Source organism: Mchenga conophoros, linkage group LG6 (genome assembly GCF_057382185.1).
Source record: "Mchenga conophoros isolate Kocher_MC1m ecotype Shallow Benthic linkage group LG6, M_conophoros_male_GT1.1, whole genome shotgun sequence".
Lineage (NCBI taxonomy): Eukaryota > Metazoa > Chordata > Actinopteri > Cichliformes > Cichlidae > Mchenga > Mchenga conophoros.
In genome coordinates, this window is record NC_140531.1 from 27,462,196 (window position 1) to 27,485,377 (window position 23,182).

General features: G+C 40.5%; 1 protein-coding gene and 1 long non-coding RNA gene across 4 annotated transcripts in view; both read left to right on the top strand.

Moving 5' to 3' along the window:
* Positions 1-23,182, top strand: part of rhbdl3 (rhomboid, veinlet-like 3 (Drosophila)) — an 89,947-nt gene that overhangs the window by 41,878 nt on the left and 24,887 nt on the right. For all 3 annotated transcript variants that reach the window (XM_085277200.1, XM_085277201.1, XM_085277202.1), the window contains 3 exons: positions 227-385; positions 5,044-5,268; positions 6,709-6,857. In XM_085277200.1, the coding sequence (XP_085133326.1) occupies positions 227-385; positions 5,044-5,268; positions 6,709-6,857 (533 nt within the window). The remainder of the gene's footprint in view (positions 1-226; positions 386-5,043; positions 5,269-6,708; positions 6,858-23,182) is intronic.
* LOC146572794 (uncharacterized) lies at positions 14,010-16,556 on the top strand. Its single transcript, XR_014892931.1, has 3 exons — positions 14,010-15,362; positions 15,444-15,606; positions 15,720-16,556. It is a non-coding gene; the product is annotated as an uncharacterized LOC146572794 (long non-coding RNA).

The window sequence follows — 23,182 nt, forward strand, 5'->3', positions numbered from 1 at the left end:
TGCACGAGGTGAAACTGACTACTCTAGACTTTTTAAAACGTTTATTTTATTTTATTTGTTTGATATACTGCAAGTGTTGTGCCCATAAAGACACCATGTTTCGTATGTCTAGTATTTTTCTGTCTGTTCTATTTAAATAATACTTTTAAACAGGTAATCATCACATAATCAATCAAATAATGAATCAATAATAATCTTTTGCATTTCCATATGTTTTTGTTTGCAGTATGACCCCGAAAACTCAGGCTTCATCAGTACAGAGCGGTTCAGGGACCTGCTGGCCACCCATGGCTCTGAGCTCGACCCCCACAAACTGGAAGTCCTGTTGGCCCTTGCTGATGGCAATGCTGATGGAAAGATCTGTTATCAGGACTTTGTCAACCTGGTGAGATGATTTAACTTTCTGTAACTCTGTATTATCCATAAAGATGGTTATGTGAGAAAATCCCACTACATCAGCAGTTTCTGAAATACTGTGCCTAGCACCAATATGCGTCGACATGTCTACTTGAGTTACTGCCATGTGATTGATTGACTGGATATTTGCTTTTTGATCAGCTGAACGACTATACTTAATAAAGTGTCTGGTGAGTGTCAAAGACTCAATACTTATGACTTCACGTGGACGTCACACCTTTTCTCTTAATTGTGATGACATTAAAGCTTCCACAAACCCGAAGGCTAAAGAATATCTAATACGCCAAAGCAAAACATACGTTGCAAGCAGTAGAGTACAACTCTAAACACTAGAGACATTAAAAAGACTGATTAAAAATTGTTCATAGTACTCTGTATGAGGCCAAAACTGTTTGAAGTATGGCCAAGACTTGTTAATTGTCTCCTAATGTGCAGCAACTGAGATTTATTTGTGACTTGTGGAACAGTTGTTTTTTTTTTGCCACATCTGGAACTTTTTCAGCTTTACATCCACCATATTCCAAAATCACCTCAGCTACACAAGATTGCTCCTAATAGGAAATAACTCCCTGTCTGGTGAGAATTACCCCTCCTAAGGCTCACCTTGCCCCACTTACAGTTTCACCTTCAAACCACAGCCCGCCGCTGATTGTCCAAGGTCTCACTCAAGTCTCTTCAGCCTTGCTAGCTTCTTCATAACCTTTTCTTTTCTTTTTTCTTGCTGCTATACCTCGTGGGAGACTCAACTGCTGACCCAGGATACTATGAAGTGGTCTTATGTGGTACACAATAACTACTGGGTGGCTAAGGGATGCGGTGGGGGTGTACATCTCTGTACAGACTGTAGGGAATTCATTGTTGTCTCTGACTGTAAGAGAGTCCATCTCTCCCTGTCTCTCTTGTTCTTCGGAGCTGTTTATTGTGTGATACAGTGGGTGAGGAATGAGGCCTGTAGGAAGCTTGGAAAAATGTCAAAAGGACATTTTCTATTTGGTGCATTCATGTCACGTGAGAGCCTGTGGGTCATGGTGTGCAACTGGAAGTGGGACAGAAAGGAATGGAGGTCTGCGTGCGTGTGGATCTTTGTGTACAATATAGTGAAGTATAGTTTATACATTCACAGAGGCAGCACCAACAGCAGCTAAACACATAAGAGAGAAAGGAGTGACTCATGGTTATGGTAATAAGGTGTGCATGTTTGAGTAAATAGGTGCTAAAATTTCAGATTTGTAAAGCATTTATCATCATCTTCCAGTTACTCACTGCTTTGCACTGGTGGATTACAAAGGTTGACCATCTTTAGACATTTCCTGAGCTTTGTAAAAAACATAGTAAGGTTTTTTTTATAGTAAGTTGAATTTCGATGACCTTAACACTAACATTGAACTGTTTCGATTGGTCAACAGTAAAAATGTTGTTGGTGGGATCCTTCACATGTGAACCCACAGCTCTGTGAAAAGGCTTGTGAAACATTTTATGACTATCTGAAGAAATGCGTGGTATGTAAACACGCAGGCACGATGCTCAAAAGTACCAACTGCAAACTGGGAGCTTGAGGCAGAGAAAGAAGGACTGCAGCAAAGAAAGAGCGGAGTAGAGGAGTAGGGAGGAATAGCAGAAAAGGAGGCAAAGGAAAGGACAGACAGAGACAAACTGTGAGGGTTTTATTTGTTGCGCCATCTCTCCCTTGCACCACAGCTCTTCCATCAGCGTGATTGTCAGTAATTGCCTGCTCACTGCTCCATCACAGTTAGCTTTCATATCACTGCTCGCTCGCTTTCTTCATCCTCTCTAACTCTTTACCTTTCCAACTGCCTTTCTTGCATTGAATAAACCAGCAGGTTCCAGCTCTTTATTTCTTTCTTATTTTGTATGCTTATTACATTCTCCTTTACATTTGTCTCCTTGTATTTAACTCTCTCTCATACATCACCCTGATGTGTTGCATTTTTTTTACAGCTTTCCTGGGCAGAAAATAGCTACGTAATGTGTTTATACTTTACAAAATATCTACACTTTTAACCACTCAGTTTCTTGCCCGAGTGGAATAAATTCAGGTAATGCTCATAACTTATGATGCATGCTCGCATGTCCTGTTTTGTGTTATGTATACCTGAGAGAGCTTGAGCTTTATGTTAGTTTTTTTTCTTCTTTTATGTGGACGTTTGTTTATGCTGATGTAAGATCTCCCAACATCTTTTTGTTTTTGTGATTCGACAATGCCAAAACACACAGTGGCATATGAGAAAGGATTTTCTGTTATGACAGTGGAAGTTGTTTTAATTGTTTCACTTGGCTTGGAAAGCAGTCCACCAGGAATGTGGACGGATGACGTTGTTTTGTGTGTTGCGGTAAATGTTAAGCCTGGTTGAACTTTTTTTTAGTGTGACCACCTTGTGTGCGTGTGTGTCTTTGCCTGTGCTTTTTTAAAAGCCGCTCTGTTGATGCCAACATTGTGCGCTCTGCCAAAAAACTGAGGGTAATCCAACAAAACAGATGAAACTCAGGGCTGACCTGGTGGAGCTAACGGAGGCATTAAGGCATAAACCGCATACTAACACACTTCTATAGTCTCTTTTCAGCCTTCATCATATTTCTTCTGATCCTCCGCCTATTTGTCCTTCTCTGTCCCCTTCTTGTTGTACTTGTTTCTTCCTCTGCCTCTTCTTCCGTCTCTTTTCTCTGATTGTATTTTCCACTGATCAAACAGAGAAATTGTCTCTTCCTAGCCGAACGCTCATCAGTGCCTCTCACCTCTTCTGCCCCTCTCCCTTCTCCTCTTGGCAGCGAGAAAACAGACAGAACATTATTCTTTCTTTTGTGCCTCGCAAAGACGAGAGGAATCACAGTTGCTTCACACGAAGAATTGACTGTCTTTATGGGGCATGGCTGCCTGGGGGGGATGTCTGTGAGAGCGCTTGCTTCGGTGTGCGGTCTCGAAGTGGCCATGGTAACCTGTAATCATTTTCCCACAGTTCTCTGTGACTGATATAAAGGCTGAAATAATTGGCTTTTTTGAAGTTTGTCTCCAAACAATGAGTCCTAAGACTCTAAAAGTCTCATTAAAAAGCGTCAGAAGAACTATCAGACAACTGTTCAGAGATTTTATTGTTTTTCTGATTTCGTGTATTCCTTCTTATCTTTATTTCTCGTGCAGTTTCTGTTAAACTGAGCTTAGCTGTGATAAATGTCTTTGCTTTCAAGATGTAAACAAGAAGATAAGCCTGCTGGCTTTAAACTAAAATGTTCCTTCTGATAAGCCAGTGCTCGTACTTGAATAAACATCAATTGAAGCTTTCTTACACATCGCAATTTTGAAGCCAATTTAAAGTTGTAGCTTTTGAAGATCCAGTATTACCGTCCACATCTACCTCTATTGCCAACAGCTCCGCTGCCACAACACATTTATGTTTTTTTCCCCAATCTCTGCCCTTGCTGAAAACAATAACACTCATCCTTATTGCCTTAAAGTAGCATCTGCTAACTGACACATCTGGGCTTCCTGCAGTTCTAGAGACACAGACATAGCCGTAAAATTGAGTTATGGAGTGTCACATAAACAGAGCGGAGCTGGAAACAGATTGGGGGAGGAGGGAAAGACTGGGACCGATAGCCAGAGTGAGAGAAGGATGGAGATGTGGGACAAGAATCTTATAAAACACACAGCAAGTGCAATAAACGGCATAGAGACGGCTGTGATTTAGGCAGCTGGAAAGGATAAACTAGAATTTCTTTTGCCATCTATGCAAAACAAAAAGCCTTACTCAGTTACTCTTAAGATTTGTGCAAACATTTTTTCGTCTGGTTATTTGTGGAAAATGTAAAGATAATTAAGTGGCAGATAGCTAAAACACATTCCTATTATTATTCTCACTTTTCTGACCTTCTTAATGTACTGTTACGCTCAAACAAAGGCTGCTGAAAATGGCGAAACATTTACAAATGCGATAAAGCCTGGAAACCCTCATTTCTTGTGGATTTTGCACCTTTTTTCCGTGGACGGGTTTCTGATGGACATGTTTGTTCAGCAAAAGATGTGTTAGCTTTTAATGCCTGTACGTGTCTGTACTGTTTAATGTAGGGTGGCTGGCAGTGTTCATTATCAGTTCACTGCAGATTATTCTCTTAGTCAGTCAATCATTTGACCTATTGGATATCACAAAAGTGTGAAAAATGCCTTTGTTCAGCCAACAGCACCAAATCATACACATTCCTGCTTCATTTTTTTGTCCTTAGACTCTCAGCCTGGGTAGTTTTGAATGATTCACGGTTCAATATAATCCTTTTTTTATCCTGGGCCTTGGTGCAGTCCCTCAGTTCATCGACTGCATGAAACAAGCCGTTTTATCTCCCTTGTCATTGCCTTTGAAGCAACTTTATTTCGATTGGCTGCCCCTTGTAAACAGAAGATTTGATCAGCGGGTGGGTTTCTGAGCTGTGTTCTTGTGATGACCGTACCTGCTCTCACAGATACAGCAATTGAAAAAACTTTCTGATAGTGAGTTTTAATAATGATGGTTATAGTTAGACTGTTATATTAAACTATTTGTACTTACCTCCATCTCCTCTTCAGTTTTCTTCCATTCTTAATATTTCTTCTTCCTCTTTTTATGTTTGTTTCGATAGATGAGCAACAAGCGCTCCAACAGTTTCCGGAGGGCGATTCTGCAGGGCAGCAGGCAGCTAAAAGGCTGCAGTCTCAGAGACGAGGCAGGCTTAGGACTGTCCCAGCGGTTGGTCCGCCACGTTGCCTATGAGACGCTACCCCGTGAGGTCGACCGCAAGTGGTACTTTGACAGCTATACCTACTGTCCCCCTCCCTGGTTCATCCTGGCTATCACCATCGCAGAGGTAAGTTGATGGAACATAAAATGTGATGAATCTTTTAGTAATAGTACATTTTAATATGAATTGACCATGATGCTTTTCAACGGTGCCTTCTTGTGCACCTCTAGTATGATGTCAGTGTGCCTGTTATACAGTTGTGGTCAGGCGTTTACTTACACTCATCATGGACATGATCGTTGTAGTAATTTTGAGCTACTGATTTCTGAGCTGTTCTTTTTCCAGGTGGAATGACTGTACGACATATTCTTTAGTATAATGTAATCTTTAATTGACTGCACAAGTTTGAATTTAATATGGATTTTCTCTAATTCACACAGGGTTAAAATTATAAATAAAGGTGCAAATAAATACAAACACAGCCACTAATATTTGGTTAAATGTCCCTCAGCAAGATGTCCCTGAACTAGCCATCAACAAGCTCTTGGCATGATTTTCGTCGGGTATTTGGACACTCTTCTATATTTAAATCTGTTTGGGATTTGGGAAGATCATTCCAGAAGTTTAATGTTAGCCTGCTTTATCTATTCCTAAACCATTTCGTTTTTGTGTGTTTGCAATCATTGTTCTGTTGGGACACCCAAATGTGTCCAGGTTTCATCTTTCTTGCTGAGTGGTTTGCAACTTTTAGTGTCAAAAGAACCCTTTTTGCCCCTTCTACCAAACAAAGGGAGAAAAATCACTGCACACGCAGGGGGGTAGTGGGTGGGAGGATGGACGATGGATGGGAGATGTAACTGGGAGAGGATAAATTTGTTTAAATTATTATTTCTTCACATATATATATATTTTTTTACTGATGTCAGCTGAGAAAAAGAGACTCACCAAAACTGTACAACAGAAGACTGAATAACATGTTACCTATTTGAGAAGTCTCTTTTTCTGCTGTGATATTGGGATGGTGGGGTCAGAATTTGGCATAAAGAACATAAAAGCATGGATCCATCCGGCTTGTGTCAGTGGTGGTGGTGATATAATAGTTTGCCCATATAAGGTGTATATAAAACATTTAATAATAGGATAAACATACAGTGGTGTGAAAAAGTGTTTGCCACCTTCTTGGTTTCCTGTTTTTTGTATGTTTTTTACACTTTAATGTTTCATATCATCAAATTAAAAATTTTAGAAAAAAAACAACAAAACACAAAATGCAAAACATCCAAAGCTTTGTGAGAAAGGGATGGCTCCGCCCCCCAAAATCCCCTAAAAAAACCAAAACAAAGCAAAAAAAACAATAGTATTTGATGTTGATGCCACCACTGATTTTTCCAGGTTAATTTGATTGAAACAATATTAAATCAGAAGCTTTTGCTCAACTCCTGTGAAATTACTGAAGTAATTTATTTGCATTGTTTCTATAATAATCTATGAATGGATTTGTGTATTTGTTATTCTTATCATAAATACTACAGCAAGTCACTTATTGTTTGTTCTCTGCTCTCCCAGGTAGCTGTGTTCATGTACTATGGGTGCCAGATGGACCGCTTGGTCCTGCAAGTTTCCAGTCCATCCTTCCTTAAAAGTCCCCTACCTTACCATCCTCAGCTACGAGCCCAGGCCTGGAGGTATCTCAGCTACATTTTCATGCACACTGGGTGAGTTTAAATCTATTGCTTTTCATAACTTTGCCACCATTCAGATTTTCTGATCTTGGAAACAACTTGGTGACATATTTTAGATGAAGTTATCTGCTACAGTGTGTTCATGTCAGCCTTTAGATCAAGGAGGTACGCTTGTAGCATTTTAGGTGGATATGACATATTGATGAACACTAATTTGAAGTGCCGCATAACTGTGATGCCTTGGGGTGGTGTTACCTAAGGCATGTGAGGTGCTGAAGTGAATCAGCACAAGTTATGCAACAGATTCATCAACAGAAATATACAGCAGTGATTTTTCGTTCAAACACACCGAGCAGGACAAAGAAGTAAGAGATGAGAAACGTAGTCGATGGATGCAGCCAATAATGTTGACTGAAAGAAACGGGTCCTCTAATAACTGTTTGTAGTTGGATTATTGTAACGTGTGTTATGTGTGCTCATATTTGACCATAGAAAACAGTTATCTTTACAGGTACTCTTCACAAAAAAAGAGAAAACACCAAATATCAACTTGACAGATTTAATAAAACCACCTCTACATTTCTTCAGTCTCCTCCTTCCCTCCTCCGCTCCTCTCCTCTCTGACTATATTATTATCTGTTCAGTTCCGGCCAGGTCATCCAGGTTTAATTACTCTTCTGGCTAAATGTAGTTTCAGGCGATAAAGAGAACTAATAAAATGGTAATTTACTTAAGAGAACCTGGTTCAGTGCGAGGGAAGGGCTCGTGCACGGTGAGAAGATAAACTGGAAAGGATGGAGTGATGTTTAACACACCCCAATCACAGAGGAACTCACTGAAATGATTACGGTTCTCAAGGAAAGTGGCTGGCGGGAAAAGGGACTGTTGGGATTTAAACAGTCTGACTGAGGAAACTATGTATAATCACTTGGAAAGAAAAGCGTCTGGACTTCTTTAAGTTGCTTGAAGACGTTTCACCTCTCATCCGAGAAGCTTCTTCAGTTCTAAGAGTCAAATGGTGGAGAGCCCCAGGTTTAAACCCAGTGGGAGTATCCCCCCAAAAGATGGACAAAAGGACCCCCTGATGATCCTCTGCTTAGTCCAATGAGCCAAGGTGTGAAGACGGGTGTAGGTCACAATTAGCCAGGGTTTCAGGTGAGCTCATTGTGAAACCTGGCCCCACCCTATCATGTGATTTCCTGAGGTCAGATGGCCCAGGGTGTGAGTGGCTGTTAAGGTGTCTGGGAAGGGATCTCAAAACTGGATTATAGATGGCAGACAGTTGGTGTCATAAAGCACCGCCTCTGTTCAAAGATGGTCATTCACAGTGAACATAAATGGCTTCTTTCACTCCTCTTTCAAACCATCTGTCCTCTCTGTCCAAAATGTGAACATTGGCATCCTCAAAAGAGTGTCCTTTGTCCTTTAGATGCAGATGGACTGCTGAGTCTTGTCCTGTGGAGGTGGCTCTTCTATGTTGTGCCATACGTTTGTCTGTTTGGTCTCTCCAATGTAGAGGTCTGGGCATTCCTCGTTACACTGTACAGCGTACACCACATTGTTAAGTTTGTGTTTTGGCGTTTTGTCTTTCGGGAGAACCAGTTTTTGTCTGAGTGCGTTGCTGGGTCGGAAATGCACTGGGATGTCGTGTCGTTTAAATCTGGGACTCTCCACCATTTGACTCTTAGAACTGAAGAACCTTCTCGGATGAGAGGTGAAACGTCTCATAAAAGACACTTTTCTTTCCAAGCTCCTTAGACTACGATGACCTGGAGAACCTTCACAGACATATGTATAATCACACAAAGTGACATGAATTCAGCACAGTGCCCTTAAAAAAGTTTGAAAGATGATCACGATATTCAGCTTCACGCGGTCATGTGATGTACGCAGGAACCCTGTTATGCGTTGTCAGAAGAGAAAGAGCTCAAAGAATCCTGATTAAAAGTTAATATAGATTCAAGATGGCTGCTGGGTGACAAGATTTGCTTTTAGGACTTCGGCTATAATGGAGAAAACATGGACCAGCTGCTTTTCATAGCGGAGACCTATGAATGTGTGAGTTTTTGCACGAACAGTTTATTGATTAATCACAAAGAAAAAACAAACATGTTTTAAAAGCATTACTATGATTGCATAATTTAATCCTTAAATGTTCCATCATCTGTAGCTGGCTACTCTCACCTAAACAGATATATTGCATATTTGCAATCAAGCTGCTGATTTGTGCTGTTTGCTTTCAGCAGCAGTAGCCCAGGTCGCACTTGATGATAGTCCACATAATTTAATCGCTAATAGCTGAACAAGTAGCTACCGCACAGCTGTGTGAAATCCATGATGCTGGTCTTTTTGATGCAGAGAATGATCGTTTATATCACACTGCAGCAGAACTTCTTCAGCTTGTATGGATCGTGTTTTGTCAAAGATATTCTAACGCCTACAGACTGAAAATCAATATTCTTATTTATTCAGAGAATATAAACCTTTAATCACTGATTCACTCTGGATCTTTAAATAATGTTGAAATACATTCAGTTTTTATAGATTTTAGAGACAAAGTAACCCAATTCATGTCACTTCAGATAGACTCATGCATCATCGAGTGTAAAGTGCACAAGTCTTGTCTTTCTTTATTTAGCTGTAATTGATTTAACACTGACAGAGAGCACAGACACAGAAATGGAGTGCCCTTTAACAAAAGTCAAGGCTGGTTTTCTGATTCATTTATCCAATGATGCAGACGAACTTTGATGTGTATTGCAAGATAATACTCGGCGCTCACATTAAAAGTGGCACTGACAAAGCTTTGCAACTGACTGATACCAATATTTCCATATTTGAATTTTGCCCGCTTTCTCTTCTTGTTTCCCTGTGTCTCTCACTCACACACACACACACACACACACACACACACACACACACACACACACACACACACACACACAGAAACAGAGAGTGAGAGTCTCACACACATCTACAAACCATGTAATCCTGTCAACAGCTCAGTACCACTGATCCCTCCAGTTCCCAACACTAAAACAAAATGTAAATATTGGCCCCAAAACATCCCTCAGCAGAGCAGCCTCTCAGACAGACAGAGCCTGCTCTGCTCTCTCTCCCCTCGCTCTCACTTTCCATCACAAGCACACGAAGGATGTCTGTAGCAAGTGTGAAGCCTTCAGAAAGATTAGTGCTTTTTGAGATTAAACCAGGACAAGTTTCTGCCCGGTTGTGTTTCTCTAGTTCTCAGTCTAATGTGGGAAGATGTAACCTACAATAATAATCAGAGGAGCCTGAGCACCTGATGATAGTGTAATAATTTGTGGAAAACTGGCAAGAGATTGCACTCAGTTCAGCGCTAAAGTTGTTCCATTAACGTGAACTAACAATAAGGTTTTCTGTAGTTTGGTGAAGCAGCGATAAAGACAGTAAGATTCAACAGTGCTTTTGTTGAGTGCCCTGAAAGGCCACGGTTATCTCGACACAATAGGGCTTCTCATGGGTATCCACGGATCTGCCTGACAGTGCAGCCTGTTCCTCACAGCCTCATTAGTGGTATAGAAATATATAGCTGCTGTTATCTGGAGGGGAGTTGTTCTCTGAACAGGGTTCTCCCAGCCAATCAATATCCCCATTGTCTTTCTGATCGCTGAGCGATGCTTTATGTCGCCGTTGTAGTTGAGGTGGCTGCGTTGTTTCAAGCTAACTAGATTACTGGGCTTGCCTGAGTTGAAGGAATAGCATGTGTGTCAGACACAGAGAGAGAGAGAGGTTATTTGTTTTAGGAAAGTTTTTGTTTATTTTTGTTTGAGTCTGTCTGTAAACGCAGCGTTTACTGGAACCCTCTGTCAACCTGTCAAACAGGGGAAAAAACGGGACTCCTACAAGAGTCATCGCCATGTCTTTCTCTTCGTTTCTGTCAGCGCTCTCACACATTCGCTGAAAAAGAGACGTCAGGATAATTTAGAAACAGAAAAACACACCAAGTGATTGAAGAGAGCGAGAGAGAGTTATCAAAGCCGAGACGCAGAGAGAGGCTGAGAGGCCAGATTATGCTAGCTGCTTTCCTTTTGGATTCTGCTGTGACACCCGAACGTGCCTGAGCTGCTGACTGAGGTTTGGCTGGAAGGACTCTCTAGCTGTGAAGGGCACAGGGTGTCTGTGTTTGTGTGTGTGGGTGTACGTATTTGTGTGCAAAGCTATCATTTGCTTACAGTCATCACATTGAACCACAAGCTGTGAGCAGATTAGGGTCCATTTATGGCAGCCGCACACCTCTTTTATCTTTTGTTGTTTTTGAAATATTTAAATGCTGGGTGCATGTCTCTGCGACTCTGTGATAGAGCTGCTTAATCATGGCTGACACTGTAATCATTTTGGTCACTACTGAGGTCATGGAGATTTAGTGGCTTCTGAAACATTGTGCATTTGTTTGAATTTTTTCTATATTTGTTGTTCCTCATTGGTTCCCTTGAATAAAAAGTATTTCCAAGCAGATGAATAGGCTTTACCCTTTCTAGTTGACCAAAGACTCTTTTTCTCTTCTTTCAAAGCATCATAGCTGGGAGACTGAGTCTGGGCTCTGAGGTAACAGTCAAAGCCAAGCAAAATTGTGCATTCATGACCAACGCGATTATAGTAATAGAAAAATAGAACAGCAATCCGCAACACAGCACCTCTTAAATAAATTGGGACAGGGCCATGTTTGCCACCCTTTAGTATCCCTTCCTGTTTAGACGAGAGACCAGCTGCTGAAACTTTGAGAGAGGTATGCTGTCTCGTTCTGGTCTGATATAGGCAGCAGGACAGAAATACAATATGGATTTTTGCCCATGTCCCTTGCACACAGATTATTTTTATGACATTTTTTGATGAAGTTATTTAATATAGATGATGAAATATTCAGTATCAACAATTTTAAGTTGAGGAACATTATTTTGAAATTGCTCCAGACCCAGTTTTTTGCAGATGGGTTAATCTCTGCTCATTGTAACCTCTGAGAAACGCTGCCTATCTAATATCCTTTTTTTATACTCAATTATTTTACTAACTGTTGCCAATTAACATAATTACTTGAAAAATGCTCCTTCAGCTGTTTCTTTTTGGTACTACTTACTAGAGATGGACCAATCCGATATTACGTATCGGTCCGATACTGACCTAAATTACTGGATCGGATATGGGAGAGAAATAAAAAATGTAATCCGATCCGAAGTATCACAAAATTACCTCACAAAACGCGCTGCTTGGCATAACCCAGCTCAGCGCATCGGAACAGTATGTGTCACGTGATAGAGCAGCTGTTGTCTGCAAGACCTGTCTGCGGTCTGGTGGAGCATTTGGAGCCGCACTGCTTCCAAACCGCGGCATTTCGTCTCGGAGAAAACTATCCCAGAAAAGTAAAGCAAGTGCGTAAGTTCATCTCAGAATGTTTGCATAGTATTTCCACGTTAAGCTTAACAACTGATACATGGAGCCACAGCTGGACTGGCCATCGGAGTTCCATATTGAGGTACAGCTACAATGAGAAAAAGACACAAAGCTGGAGTTATTATGTCCTTGCTGCAAAGCTGGCTCTTCTCTCATTCTCTTCCCCTCCCTCCCCTGTTGCTACTTCAATCATGAAACTGATCATTGATCAGGTGATCCGCTTTTCTGTCGCAACTCCGGTCTTTCTTGTTTATTTATCGCCCACTTTGCGCTAGAAAGAGGAGACCAGCGGATAAACAACAGCAGCACATTTAAGCTTGATAAGCTGTCGTTAGAATTGATTTAATATTAATTTCTAGTGCTGTTTGCTGGAGCCACAGCTAGTGATGGTAAATTTGATTTTTTACTGAATCGAGTTTTAATGAGTCACTCACCAAAGTGAATCGAATTTTTTGAGTCATTTGATTCACTTGACCAGAGAGTGCAAAAAATGTACATTTTCACTCAAACTTAATTTGTTTCTCTTTTCATGTATATCCTACTGCTAAGATGAATGATTCTAAAAGAAAACAACTATTTTATAGAGCAAAAAAAATTCTAAAGGGAACATTTATTTTGTTTATTTTTATTTTATTAGTATTTTCCTTAAATGTGTCAAATATATATTTTCTCATCTAAATGTCCACTGTGCTGTAAGCCAGGGGGCGGTAATGCGCCTTAACATTGGTTGCCAACCAGGAAGAAGCACAGGAGGGAGGGGGTGAGTAGCTCAAATGTGCTGTTAGCATGTTAGCAGAGCGATGCTACTGTGAACCAAGGAGCTATTGTCTTGATGTGAGCTTCTACTCAGGGTTTTTTTTCTTCCAGCTCAGAGCAGAAATATTTTTGTTAAGATACTGGATGTTGTGTTTTTCTCCACAATTTTAATTATAAGCTAGATATATTTCTACTAATAAAATTAGTTTGCTAACTGCAACGGGGATGAGTCAGTTGGGCTTGTGAATCATGATTCATGAGTCAGTAAAGTGATTCTCGAGTACTGAACGATTAGTTCATGATTCGCGGATTAGCATTAAGTCGATTATGCATCACAGGGTGGAGGGTGGTTCCCTGTTTTCTTTTTGCATAACTAAACTATAGGGTTTGCAACCCTATTAGTTAGGTTGTTCAATATTTATGCTAAGTACTCTTTAAAATACCAGAATAGGGAGGATGGTGTAGGTTTAAGTTTGCTAGATTGATCAGTGTAGCTGAACTAGAAAATATTTTGGGTGCAGTGTATTTTTTGCATACAGGTATAACAGAATAGTTTTAGTGTTTTGTTTTTTAAAACTTGAGTGTGAACTTATACAAAATGCAGCAAGATATTTATAAAAAAAATTGTATTGATTACAAAATACACTATATCGGATTCATATTGGTATCAGCCGATATCCAAATTTATGATATCGTTATTGGTATCGAACATAAAAAAAGTTGTATCGTGCCATCTCTACTACTTACTTTTCCAGCCTTTTTATTCTCCCTGTCCCAACTTTTTCTGAGATGTTCTGCTGCCATCAAATTCAAGAGCTGTTATTTTTCATTTGAAACATTTAATCATGTTTTCTGTGGTCTGTTGTGAATAAAATATGGATTTACTGGATTTACATTTTACGTAGTGCCTTATCTTATTTGGAATTAGGGTTGCAAAGTTAAAAAACAAAAGAATGTATTTTTTTTAATTGTATTCATCAAACCTGAAGATAACCTGAAGAGTGTGTGTGTGTGTGTGTGTGTGTGTGTGTGTGTGAGTGCGTCTATGTGGTATGGATTGACATTTGACCTGCGCTGTACCTGGGCTCCGGGGACATTTCGACTTTTTGCTGTGTATTCATGTGTCCCCCTAAAACATGACTTGTAAATGCATTTTTAAGTGTCTAAATAATAATTTTTTCTACTTCTTATGAGGTCATTATTTATCTTTTGACCTGTATTTGCTTAAACTGTAGTGTAAATTCATTTATTAAACTATAATTAAAAGATTTTCTGATTTTCTTAAAAGTCCACCTATACCCCTCACCTGATTTTTGTGTATTCCAGTGTATTGCACAGCGACGTTTCGAGTTAGAGTGGATGTGTGTAGGTACTGCAATTTAATACACATTTTCAATACACACGGCCGGAAGTCATTGTGATTGGTAGGCTATATATATAGGCGGTACCTACAGGAAACGGCGCCACAACTTTCGCGCGCGTGCCCTTTAACAAGTGTATGTCGACGGCAATACGAAGACGGATTAAAAACACAAAGGTAAGCCTTTTTTAATGTAAAATGCACCATGACTTTAATACTATATGAAATTATAGGTGCACAGGCCTATATTAAACTGGTTTAATTTATGCTTTATGGACTGTTAGTGAGTCTTTGAAGAAGTAAAACGGCCCCAGCGTTTGTCATTGAGTAAATAAAATAGGGCTGACGACTAACCGCGTCAACGCGATAAAGCGGGCTAACCCGTGTTAGGATTTACTCGGTGTTAAAGCATTATTGTGGCTTAAACGTGTTAATGCCGACATCGCGACTAACGCGATTAACAATTAAACCAGCGCAGTCTGAGTCAAAATCCCTGATGTCGCTGTTAGCTAATTTCGGGCAGTTTGTCCAATGTCTGTCCATTCTGCTGACAGCCCTAAAATAAAAGCAAGGGTATAAGTGTATTTAGTCGTGTATTTATTTATATGCCTGAAGAAAAAACTTCTTACAGTTTTGATGCCTAAGCTTTCTCAGTACTTGTATCACTCTCTGCAGTCGCCATTACAGAAATGTCACATGTCGCCATTTTGAGTACTAGGCCTTTAACATTTTAAAAGAAGGCATAAATTAGCACTATGAATAAGTCAGCTGTGTTTATGCTGTAAACTACACTACTGCTAGTTCTGCTACTACTGATGATGATGACAATGATGACGATAATCGTAATACTTTATATGCTTTGGTAATACAGCCAATCGTACAGGAGAACATGCGAAGGAGACTCATTCCTCCATGGGAGGATGCAGTCTGTCATGTTTCTGCTGGAAGGGACAAACTGGGACTTGATATCCACTACATAAATGCCTTCAAAGGTAAGTTGGTCTTTAGTTTGGATTAGATTTGGAGTTTGTCACTGTCTTTTGTCACTGACTTGGTATGCCTCTGCAATTCAGGTCGGGGCATTTTCACGACTGTTCCATTCCAAAAAGGAGACTTTCTTTTGGAATACAGAGGTAAACTCATAACAAAAGAAGAATGTGAGCGGAGACACAGAGTTTATCATGACAGCCTGAAGGTGTTCATGTTTGAATTCAAGTTTGATGGAAAACTCTGGTGGTGCGTATTATATCAGTGTAGTTTGATTAAGATTAAATTACACATTGCTTTTGATTTATGAAAAAAAAGCTTCCTAACTAGTTAAGCTAATACTTTTTTGCCTAACCCCACAGTGTGGATGCATCTCAAGAAGATGGGTCATTAGGCAGACTTGGACTGATGTGGTTGTCGTTGACAAGTGCTAAGATGAAAATATTAAATATCAATGGAAAGCCCCATCTATGCTTATTTGCAAGCAGAGACATAAGTCCAGGTGAAGAAATAGACTATAATTATGGTGACTCGGATTGGCTCTGGAGATGCAAGGTATTTCTACAATTGTACTTTTTGGAACTGATAAATTGCATACCCTAAGCCATTTTTACATTTGTACCTACTCAAATTGGCTTAACGTGACTTAGGGCATCTAGTTTTTCACTGAAATTGAGTATCACCTACTGTGCCTGGGGTAACTATAGCAATGCAGCCGAGCATCCAGTGATATAAATGCCACAGCAAGCATGGACGTCAAGGTGACAAAATGCCTGCTGCTCAGTCTATACTTTAGTGTTCAATTCAGGGATCACGCTGTTAATTTTGGTCGCTATTTCAAACATTTCAGAGTTTCAAAAATGATGGCTTGGATTTTCACGAAGGAGGCGCACTCATAACTTATCGAGTGACACCATTGACCAGCCACCTGGTGGCATTCAGTCTATGTCAAATTTTCTGATCACTTTGGATCACTTGGAACCTTGGTGCAGTAGTTACTGAAAAACTACATGGTACTATAACCTACTGGAAAAACAGGGGTAGGTACTAATGGAAAACAGGCAATTGTGATGGCTGCCACATCAAAGCCCTCTAAAAGCACTAAAAAAATATCAGCAGGTATGCAGAAATAAAAAATGGCTTTCGGTTTCTAAATTTTAACAGTGATTGATGTTTAATGTGATTCTACACAGCAAAATCTCCAGTGTTAAATTAACACTGGAGAGTGTCTATAAGGGTCCACACCTCTGAGTGTTAAATACAACACTGTTGAGTGTTAAATTAACACTTTTGACAGTGTTATATGTTTAAAAGTAACCTAGTCAGTTTTGAAGATTAACAATGGCTAACACTGAGCAGTGCTGATTTTCTAACACTGGAAAATAACTCAAAATGTTAGAAATATTCCAGTGTTAGAAAATCAGCACTGCTCAGTGTTAGTCTTTGTTAATCTTCAAAACTGACTAGGTTACTTTTAAACATATAACACTGTCAAAAGTGTTAATTCAACACTCAACAGTGTTGTGTGGACCCATATAGACACTCTCTAGTGTTAATTTAACACTGGAGATTTTGCTGTGTAGCCTCTTTAGTTAGATTCATTTTAAATTTTGTCCCTCGAAGATAAATGGGCCCTAGTGACAGTTCGTTGCTGCTACAGGTGATTGTTTTACTCCTTTAGCAATGGCTTAAAAAATAAAGAAATCACACTGACTATTTGTCTCTTAATCATAGGGCCTTAAATTCTCTATACATGACAGTGAATATTTTAAAGACAATAGCTTGAAACTTATCTTTCTCATACAGTTTATTTAATGTTTCAAAAGCCTCTTCAAAAATGCACTGTATATTCATTTTCTATCTGTTACACACGAAGACGGAGACCAGCCAGATTCAGAAGACTGTGAGCTGCCTAAAGCCGCAACCAAACAGCTTTCCAAACAATGATCTGATTTTAATGAATGTTTCTCATGCACGATGTGTACCTTACGCTATTTGCCAATAGTGAAATGGTCTATTCATCCTCTTGAGTGATGCATTTTTAGTAACTGTCAGATTACTGTTCTTTTGTCTTCATTCTCTATCTGTTACACACGAAGACTGAGACCAGCCAGATTCAGAAGACTGTGAGCTGCCTAAAGCCGCAACCAAACAGCTTTCCAAACAATGATCTGGACCTGAAACATCCAGAGCCTGAAAGGGTAAATATAATCCAGTGTACCACTTAATGAACTAATAATTTAATCTATCATCATTCTTTATGGATGCTGTGTGTGTGTGTGTTTGGCAGTCACCTGGGTGTGATGTGATTTACATGGACCGTGGCTTGTAGGTCCTTTTCATTGTTTCAAAGTGCAAGTCTGGATAACATCTGAGTGAGTGTGTGTGTGTGTGTTAACCACCCAAATGTGACTTAGGAGGACCACACTGTTATTGGGAGACTCCGTCAAAGTTTGCTTCATGGTGACATCACTCTGGTTTTAGGAGGGGTCTTCTCGTATTTCTTGACAGTTTGACCTACAGCATGCAGAACTGACCGCATGTGCTTTGTTTCTATGTGGTTTGAAACTCAGGCTTGAACATTAAGATAGATAGTACTATACAACTTAACTTGTTTTAGGCACTTTTTACTGCTTTAGTGCATGGGCTCTCTCGCTGTGTACTCTGGCTTCTTCCCACAGTCCAAAGATGTAGCTTATGGGGTTAGGTTAACTGGTGATTCAAAACTGCCCTTTGGTGTGAATGCAAATGCTTGTCCTTCCATGTTAGACTGGTGATCTGTCCAGGTTGTACTGCCCTATGGTAGCTGGTATAGGCCCCAAAACTGCTACCCCACAATCCTGATAAGGATAAGTGGAAGAGGATGGATGATTGCAAAGGAATCAGTTGTTAACTATTGTAGCCAGTATTTTTTTCAGAAGAAAACATTTCTTGAGTGGAAAGGCCCCCCCCCCCCCCCACACACACACACATGCAAATTAAAAACAGAAGCACAGGCCTGCCCAGTACAGTTGCAAGAAGAGCACTTGGTCTAATCTTTGTGCCATCTTTTCTTTGTTGCAGGATCTTGATGAAGAAATGCCTCAGCAAGGCTCAGAAGCCATGCATTCTTCTTCAGTGCAAGATTTTGAAGAGGTAACATTGACCTAGGACAGATTTTAATGAATGTTTCTCATGCACGATGTGTACCTTACGCTATTTGCCAATAGTGAAATGGTCTATTCATCCTCTTGAGTGATGCATTTTTAGTAACTGTCAGATTACTGTTCTTTTGTCTTCATTCTCTATCTGTTACACACGAAGACTGAGACCAGCCAGATTCAGAAGACTGTGAGCTGCCTAAAGCCGCAACCAAACAGCTTTCCAAACAATGATCTGGACCTGAAACATCCAGAGCCTGAAAGGGTAAATATAATCCAGTGTACCACTTAATGAACTAATAATTTAATCTATCATCATTCTTTATGGATGCTGTGTGTGTGTGTGTTTGGCAGTCACCTGGGTGTGATGTGATTTACATGGACCGTGGCTTGTAGGTCCTTTTCATTGTTTCAAAGTGCAAGTCTGGATAACATCTGAGTGTGTGTGTGTGTGTGTGTTAACCACCCAAATGTGACTTAGGAGGACCACACTGTTATTGGGGGACTCCGTCAAAGTTTGCTTCATGGTGACATCACTCTGGTTTTAGGAGGGGTCTTCTCGTATGTCTTGACAGTTTGACCTACAGCATGCAGAGCTCACTGCATGTGCTTTGTTTCTATGTTGAAATTTTTTGAAACTCAGGCTTGAACATTAAGATAGATAGTACTATACAACTTCTTAAGTTGTTTTAGGCACTTTTTACTGCTTTAGTGCATGGGCTCTCTCTGGCTGTGTACTCTGGCTTCTTCCCACAGTCCAAAGATGTAGCTTATGGGGTTAGGTTAACTGGTGATTCAAAACTGCCCTTTGGTGTGAATGCAAATGCTTGTCCTTCCATGTTAGACTGGTGATCTGTCCAGGTTGTACTGCCCTATGGTAGCTGGTATAGGCCCCAAAACTGCTACCCCACAATCCTGATAAGGATAAGTGGAAGAGGATGGATGATTGCAAAGGAATCAGTTGTTAATTATTGTAGCCAGTATTTTTTTCAGAAGAAAACATTTCTTGAGTGGAAAGCCCCCCCCCCACACACACACACACACACACATGCAAATTAAAAACAGAAGCACAGGCCTGCCCAGTACAGTTGCAAGAAGAGCACTTGGTCTAATCTTTGTGCCATCTTTTCTTTGTTGCAGGATCTTGATGAAGAAATGCCTCAGCAAGGCTCAGAAGCCATGCATTCTTCTTCAGTGCAAGATTTTGAAGAGGTAACATTGACCTAGGACAGATTTTAATGAATGTTTCTCATGCACGATGTGTACCTTACGCTATTTGCCGATAGTGAAATGGTCTATTCATCCTCTTGAGTGATGCATTTTTAGTAACTGTCAGATTACTGTTCTTTTGTCTTCATTCTCTATCTGTTACACACGAAGACTGAGACCAGCCAGATTCAGAAGACTGTGAGCTGCCTAAAGCCGCAACCAAACAGCTTTCCAAACAATGATCTGGACCTGAAACATCCAGAGCCTGAAAGGGTAAATATAATCCAGTGTACCACTTAATGAACTAATAATTTAATCTATCATCATTCTTTATGGATGCTGTGTGTGTGTGTGTTTGGCAGTCACCTGGGTGTGATGTGATTTACATGGACCGTGGCTTGTAGGTCCTTTTCATTGTTTCAAAGTGCAAGTCTGGATAACATCTGAGTGTGTGTGTGTGTGTGTTAACCACCCAAATGTGACTTAGGAGGACCACACTGTTATTGGGGGACTCCGTCAAAGTTTGCTTCATGGTGACATCACTCTGGTTTTAGGAGGGGTCTTCTCGTATGTCTTGACAGTTTGACCTACAGCATGCAGAGCTGACTGCATGTGCTTTGTTTCTATGTTGAAATTTTTTGAAACTCAGGCTTGAACATTAAGATAGATAGTACTATACAACTTCTTAACTTGTTTTAGGCACTTTTTACTGCTTTAGTGCATGGGCTCTCTCTGGCTGTGTACTCTGGCTTCTTCCCACAGTCCAAAGATGTAGCTTATGGGGTTAGGTTAACTGGTGATTCAAAACTGCCCTTTGGTGTGAATGCAAATGCTTGTCCTTCCATGTTAGACTGGTGATCTGTCCAGGTTGTACTGCCCTATGGTAGCTGGTATAGGCCCCAAAACTGCTACCCCACAATCCTGATAAGGATAAGTGGAAGAGGATGGATGATTGCAAAGGAATCAGTTGTTAATTATTGTAGCCAGTATTTTTTTCAGAAGAAAACATTTCTTGAGTGGAAAGCCCCCCCCCCCCCCCCCCCCACACACACACACACACACATGCAAATTAAAAACAGAAGCACAGGCCTGCCCAGTACAGTTGCAAGAAGAGCACTTGGTCTAATCTTTGTGCCATCTTTTCTTTGTTGCAGGATCTTGATGAAGAAATGCCTCAGCAAGGCTCAGAAGCCATGCATTCTTCTTCAGTGCAAGATTTTGAAGAGGTAACATTGACCTAGGACAGATTTTAATGAATGTTTCTCATGCACGATGTGTACCTTACGCTATTTGCCAATAGTGAAATGGTCTATTCATCCTCTTGAGTGATGCATTTTTAGTAACTGTCAGATTACTGTTCTTTTGTCTTCATTCTCTATCTGTTACACACGAAGACTGAGACCAGCCAGATTCAGAAGACTGTGAGCTGCCTAAAGCCGCAACCAAACAGCTTTCCAAACAATGATCTGGACCTGAAACATCCAGAGCCTGAAAGGGTAAATATAATCCAGTGTACCACTTAATGAACTAATAATTTAATCTATCATCATTCTTTATGGATGCTGTGTGTGTGTGTGTTTGGCAGTCACCTGGGTGTGATGTGATTTACATGGACCGTGGCTTGTAGGTCCTTTTCATTGTTTCAAAGTGCAAGTCTGGATAACATCTGAGTGTGTGTGTGTGTGTGTGTGTGTTAACCACCCAAATGTGACTTAGGAGGACCACACTGTTATTGGGGGACTCCGTCAAAGTTTGCTTCATGGTGACATCACTCTGGTTTTAGGAGGGGTCTTCTCGTATGTCTTGACAGTTTGACCTACAGCATGCAGAGCTGACTGCATGTGCTTTGTTTCTATGTTGAAATTTTTTGAAACTCAGGCTTGAACATTAAGATAGATAGTACTATACAACTTCTTAAGTTGTTTTAGGCACTTTTTACTGCTTTAGTGCATGGGCTCTCTCTGGCTGTGTACTCTGGCTTCTTCCCACAGTCCAAAGATGTAGCTTATGGGGTTAGGTTAACTGGTGATTCAAAACTGCCCTTTGGTGTGAATGCAAATGCTTGTCCTTCCATGTTAGACTGGTGATCTGTCCAGGTTGTACTGCCCTATGGTAGCTGGTATAGGCCCCAAAACTGCTACCCCACAATCCTGATAAGGATAAGTGGAAGAGGATGGATGATTGCAAAGGAATCAGTTGTTAACTATTGTAGCCAGTATTTTTTTCAGAAGAAAACATTTCTTGAGTGGAAAGGCCCCCCCCCCCCCCACACACACACATGCAAATTAAAAACAGAAGCACAGGCCTGCCCAGTACAGTTGCAAGAAGAGCACTTGGTCTAATCTTTGTGCCATCTTTTCTTTGTTGCAGGATCTTGATGAAGAAATGCCTCAGCAAGGCTCAGAAGCCATGCATTCTTCTTCAGTGCAAGATTTTGAAGAGGTAACATTGACCTAGGACAGATTTTAATGAATGTTTCTCATGCACGATGTGTACCTTACGCTATTTGCCAATAGTGAAATGGTCTATTCATCCTCTTGAGTGATGCATTTTTAGTAACTGTCAGATTACTGTTCTTTTGTCTTCATTCTCTATCTGTTACACACGAAGACTGAGACCAGCCAGATTCAGAAGACTGTGAGCTGCCTAAAGCCGCAACCAAACAGCTTTCCAAACAATGATCTGGACCTGAAACATCCAGAGCCTGAAAGGGTAAATATAATCCAGTGTACCACTTAATGAACTAATAATTTAATCTATCATCATTCTTTATGGATGCTGTGTGTGTGTGTGTTTGGCAGTCACCTGGGTGTGATGTGATTTACATGGACCGTGGCTTGTAGGTCCTTTTCATTGTTTCAAAGTGCAAGTCTGGATAACATCTGAGTGTGTGTGTGTGTGTGTGTTAACCACCCAAATGTGACTTAGGAGGACCACACTGTTATTGGGGGACTCCGTCAAAGTTTGCTTCATGGTGACATCACTCTGGTTTTAGGAGGGGTCTTCTCGTATGTCTTGACAGTTTGACCTACAGCATGCAGAGCTCACTGCATGTGCTTTGTTTCTATGTTGAAATTTTTTGAAACTCAGGCTTGAACATTAAGATAGATAGTACTATACAACTTCTTAACTTGTTTTAGGCACTTTTTACTGCTTTAGTGCATGGGCTCTCTCTGGCTGTGTACTCTGGCTTCTTCCCACAGTCCAAAGATGTAGCTTATGGGGTTAGGTTAACTGGTGATTCAAAACTGCCCTTTGGTGTGAATGCAAATGCTTGTCCTTCCATGTTAGACTGGTGATCTGTCCAGGTTGTACTGCCCTATGGTAGCTGGTATAGGCCCCAAAACTGCTACCCCACAATCCTGATAAGGATAAGTGGAAGAGGATGGATGATTGCAAAGGAATCAGTTGTTAATTATTGTAGCCAGTATTTTTTTCAGAAGAAAACATTTCTTGAGTGGAAAGCCCCCCCCCCC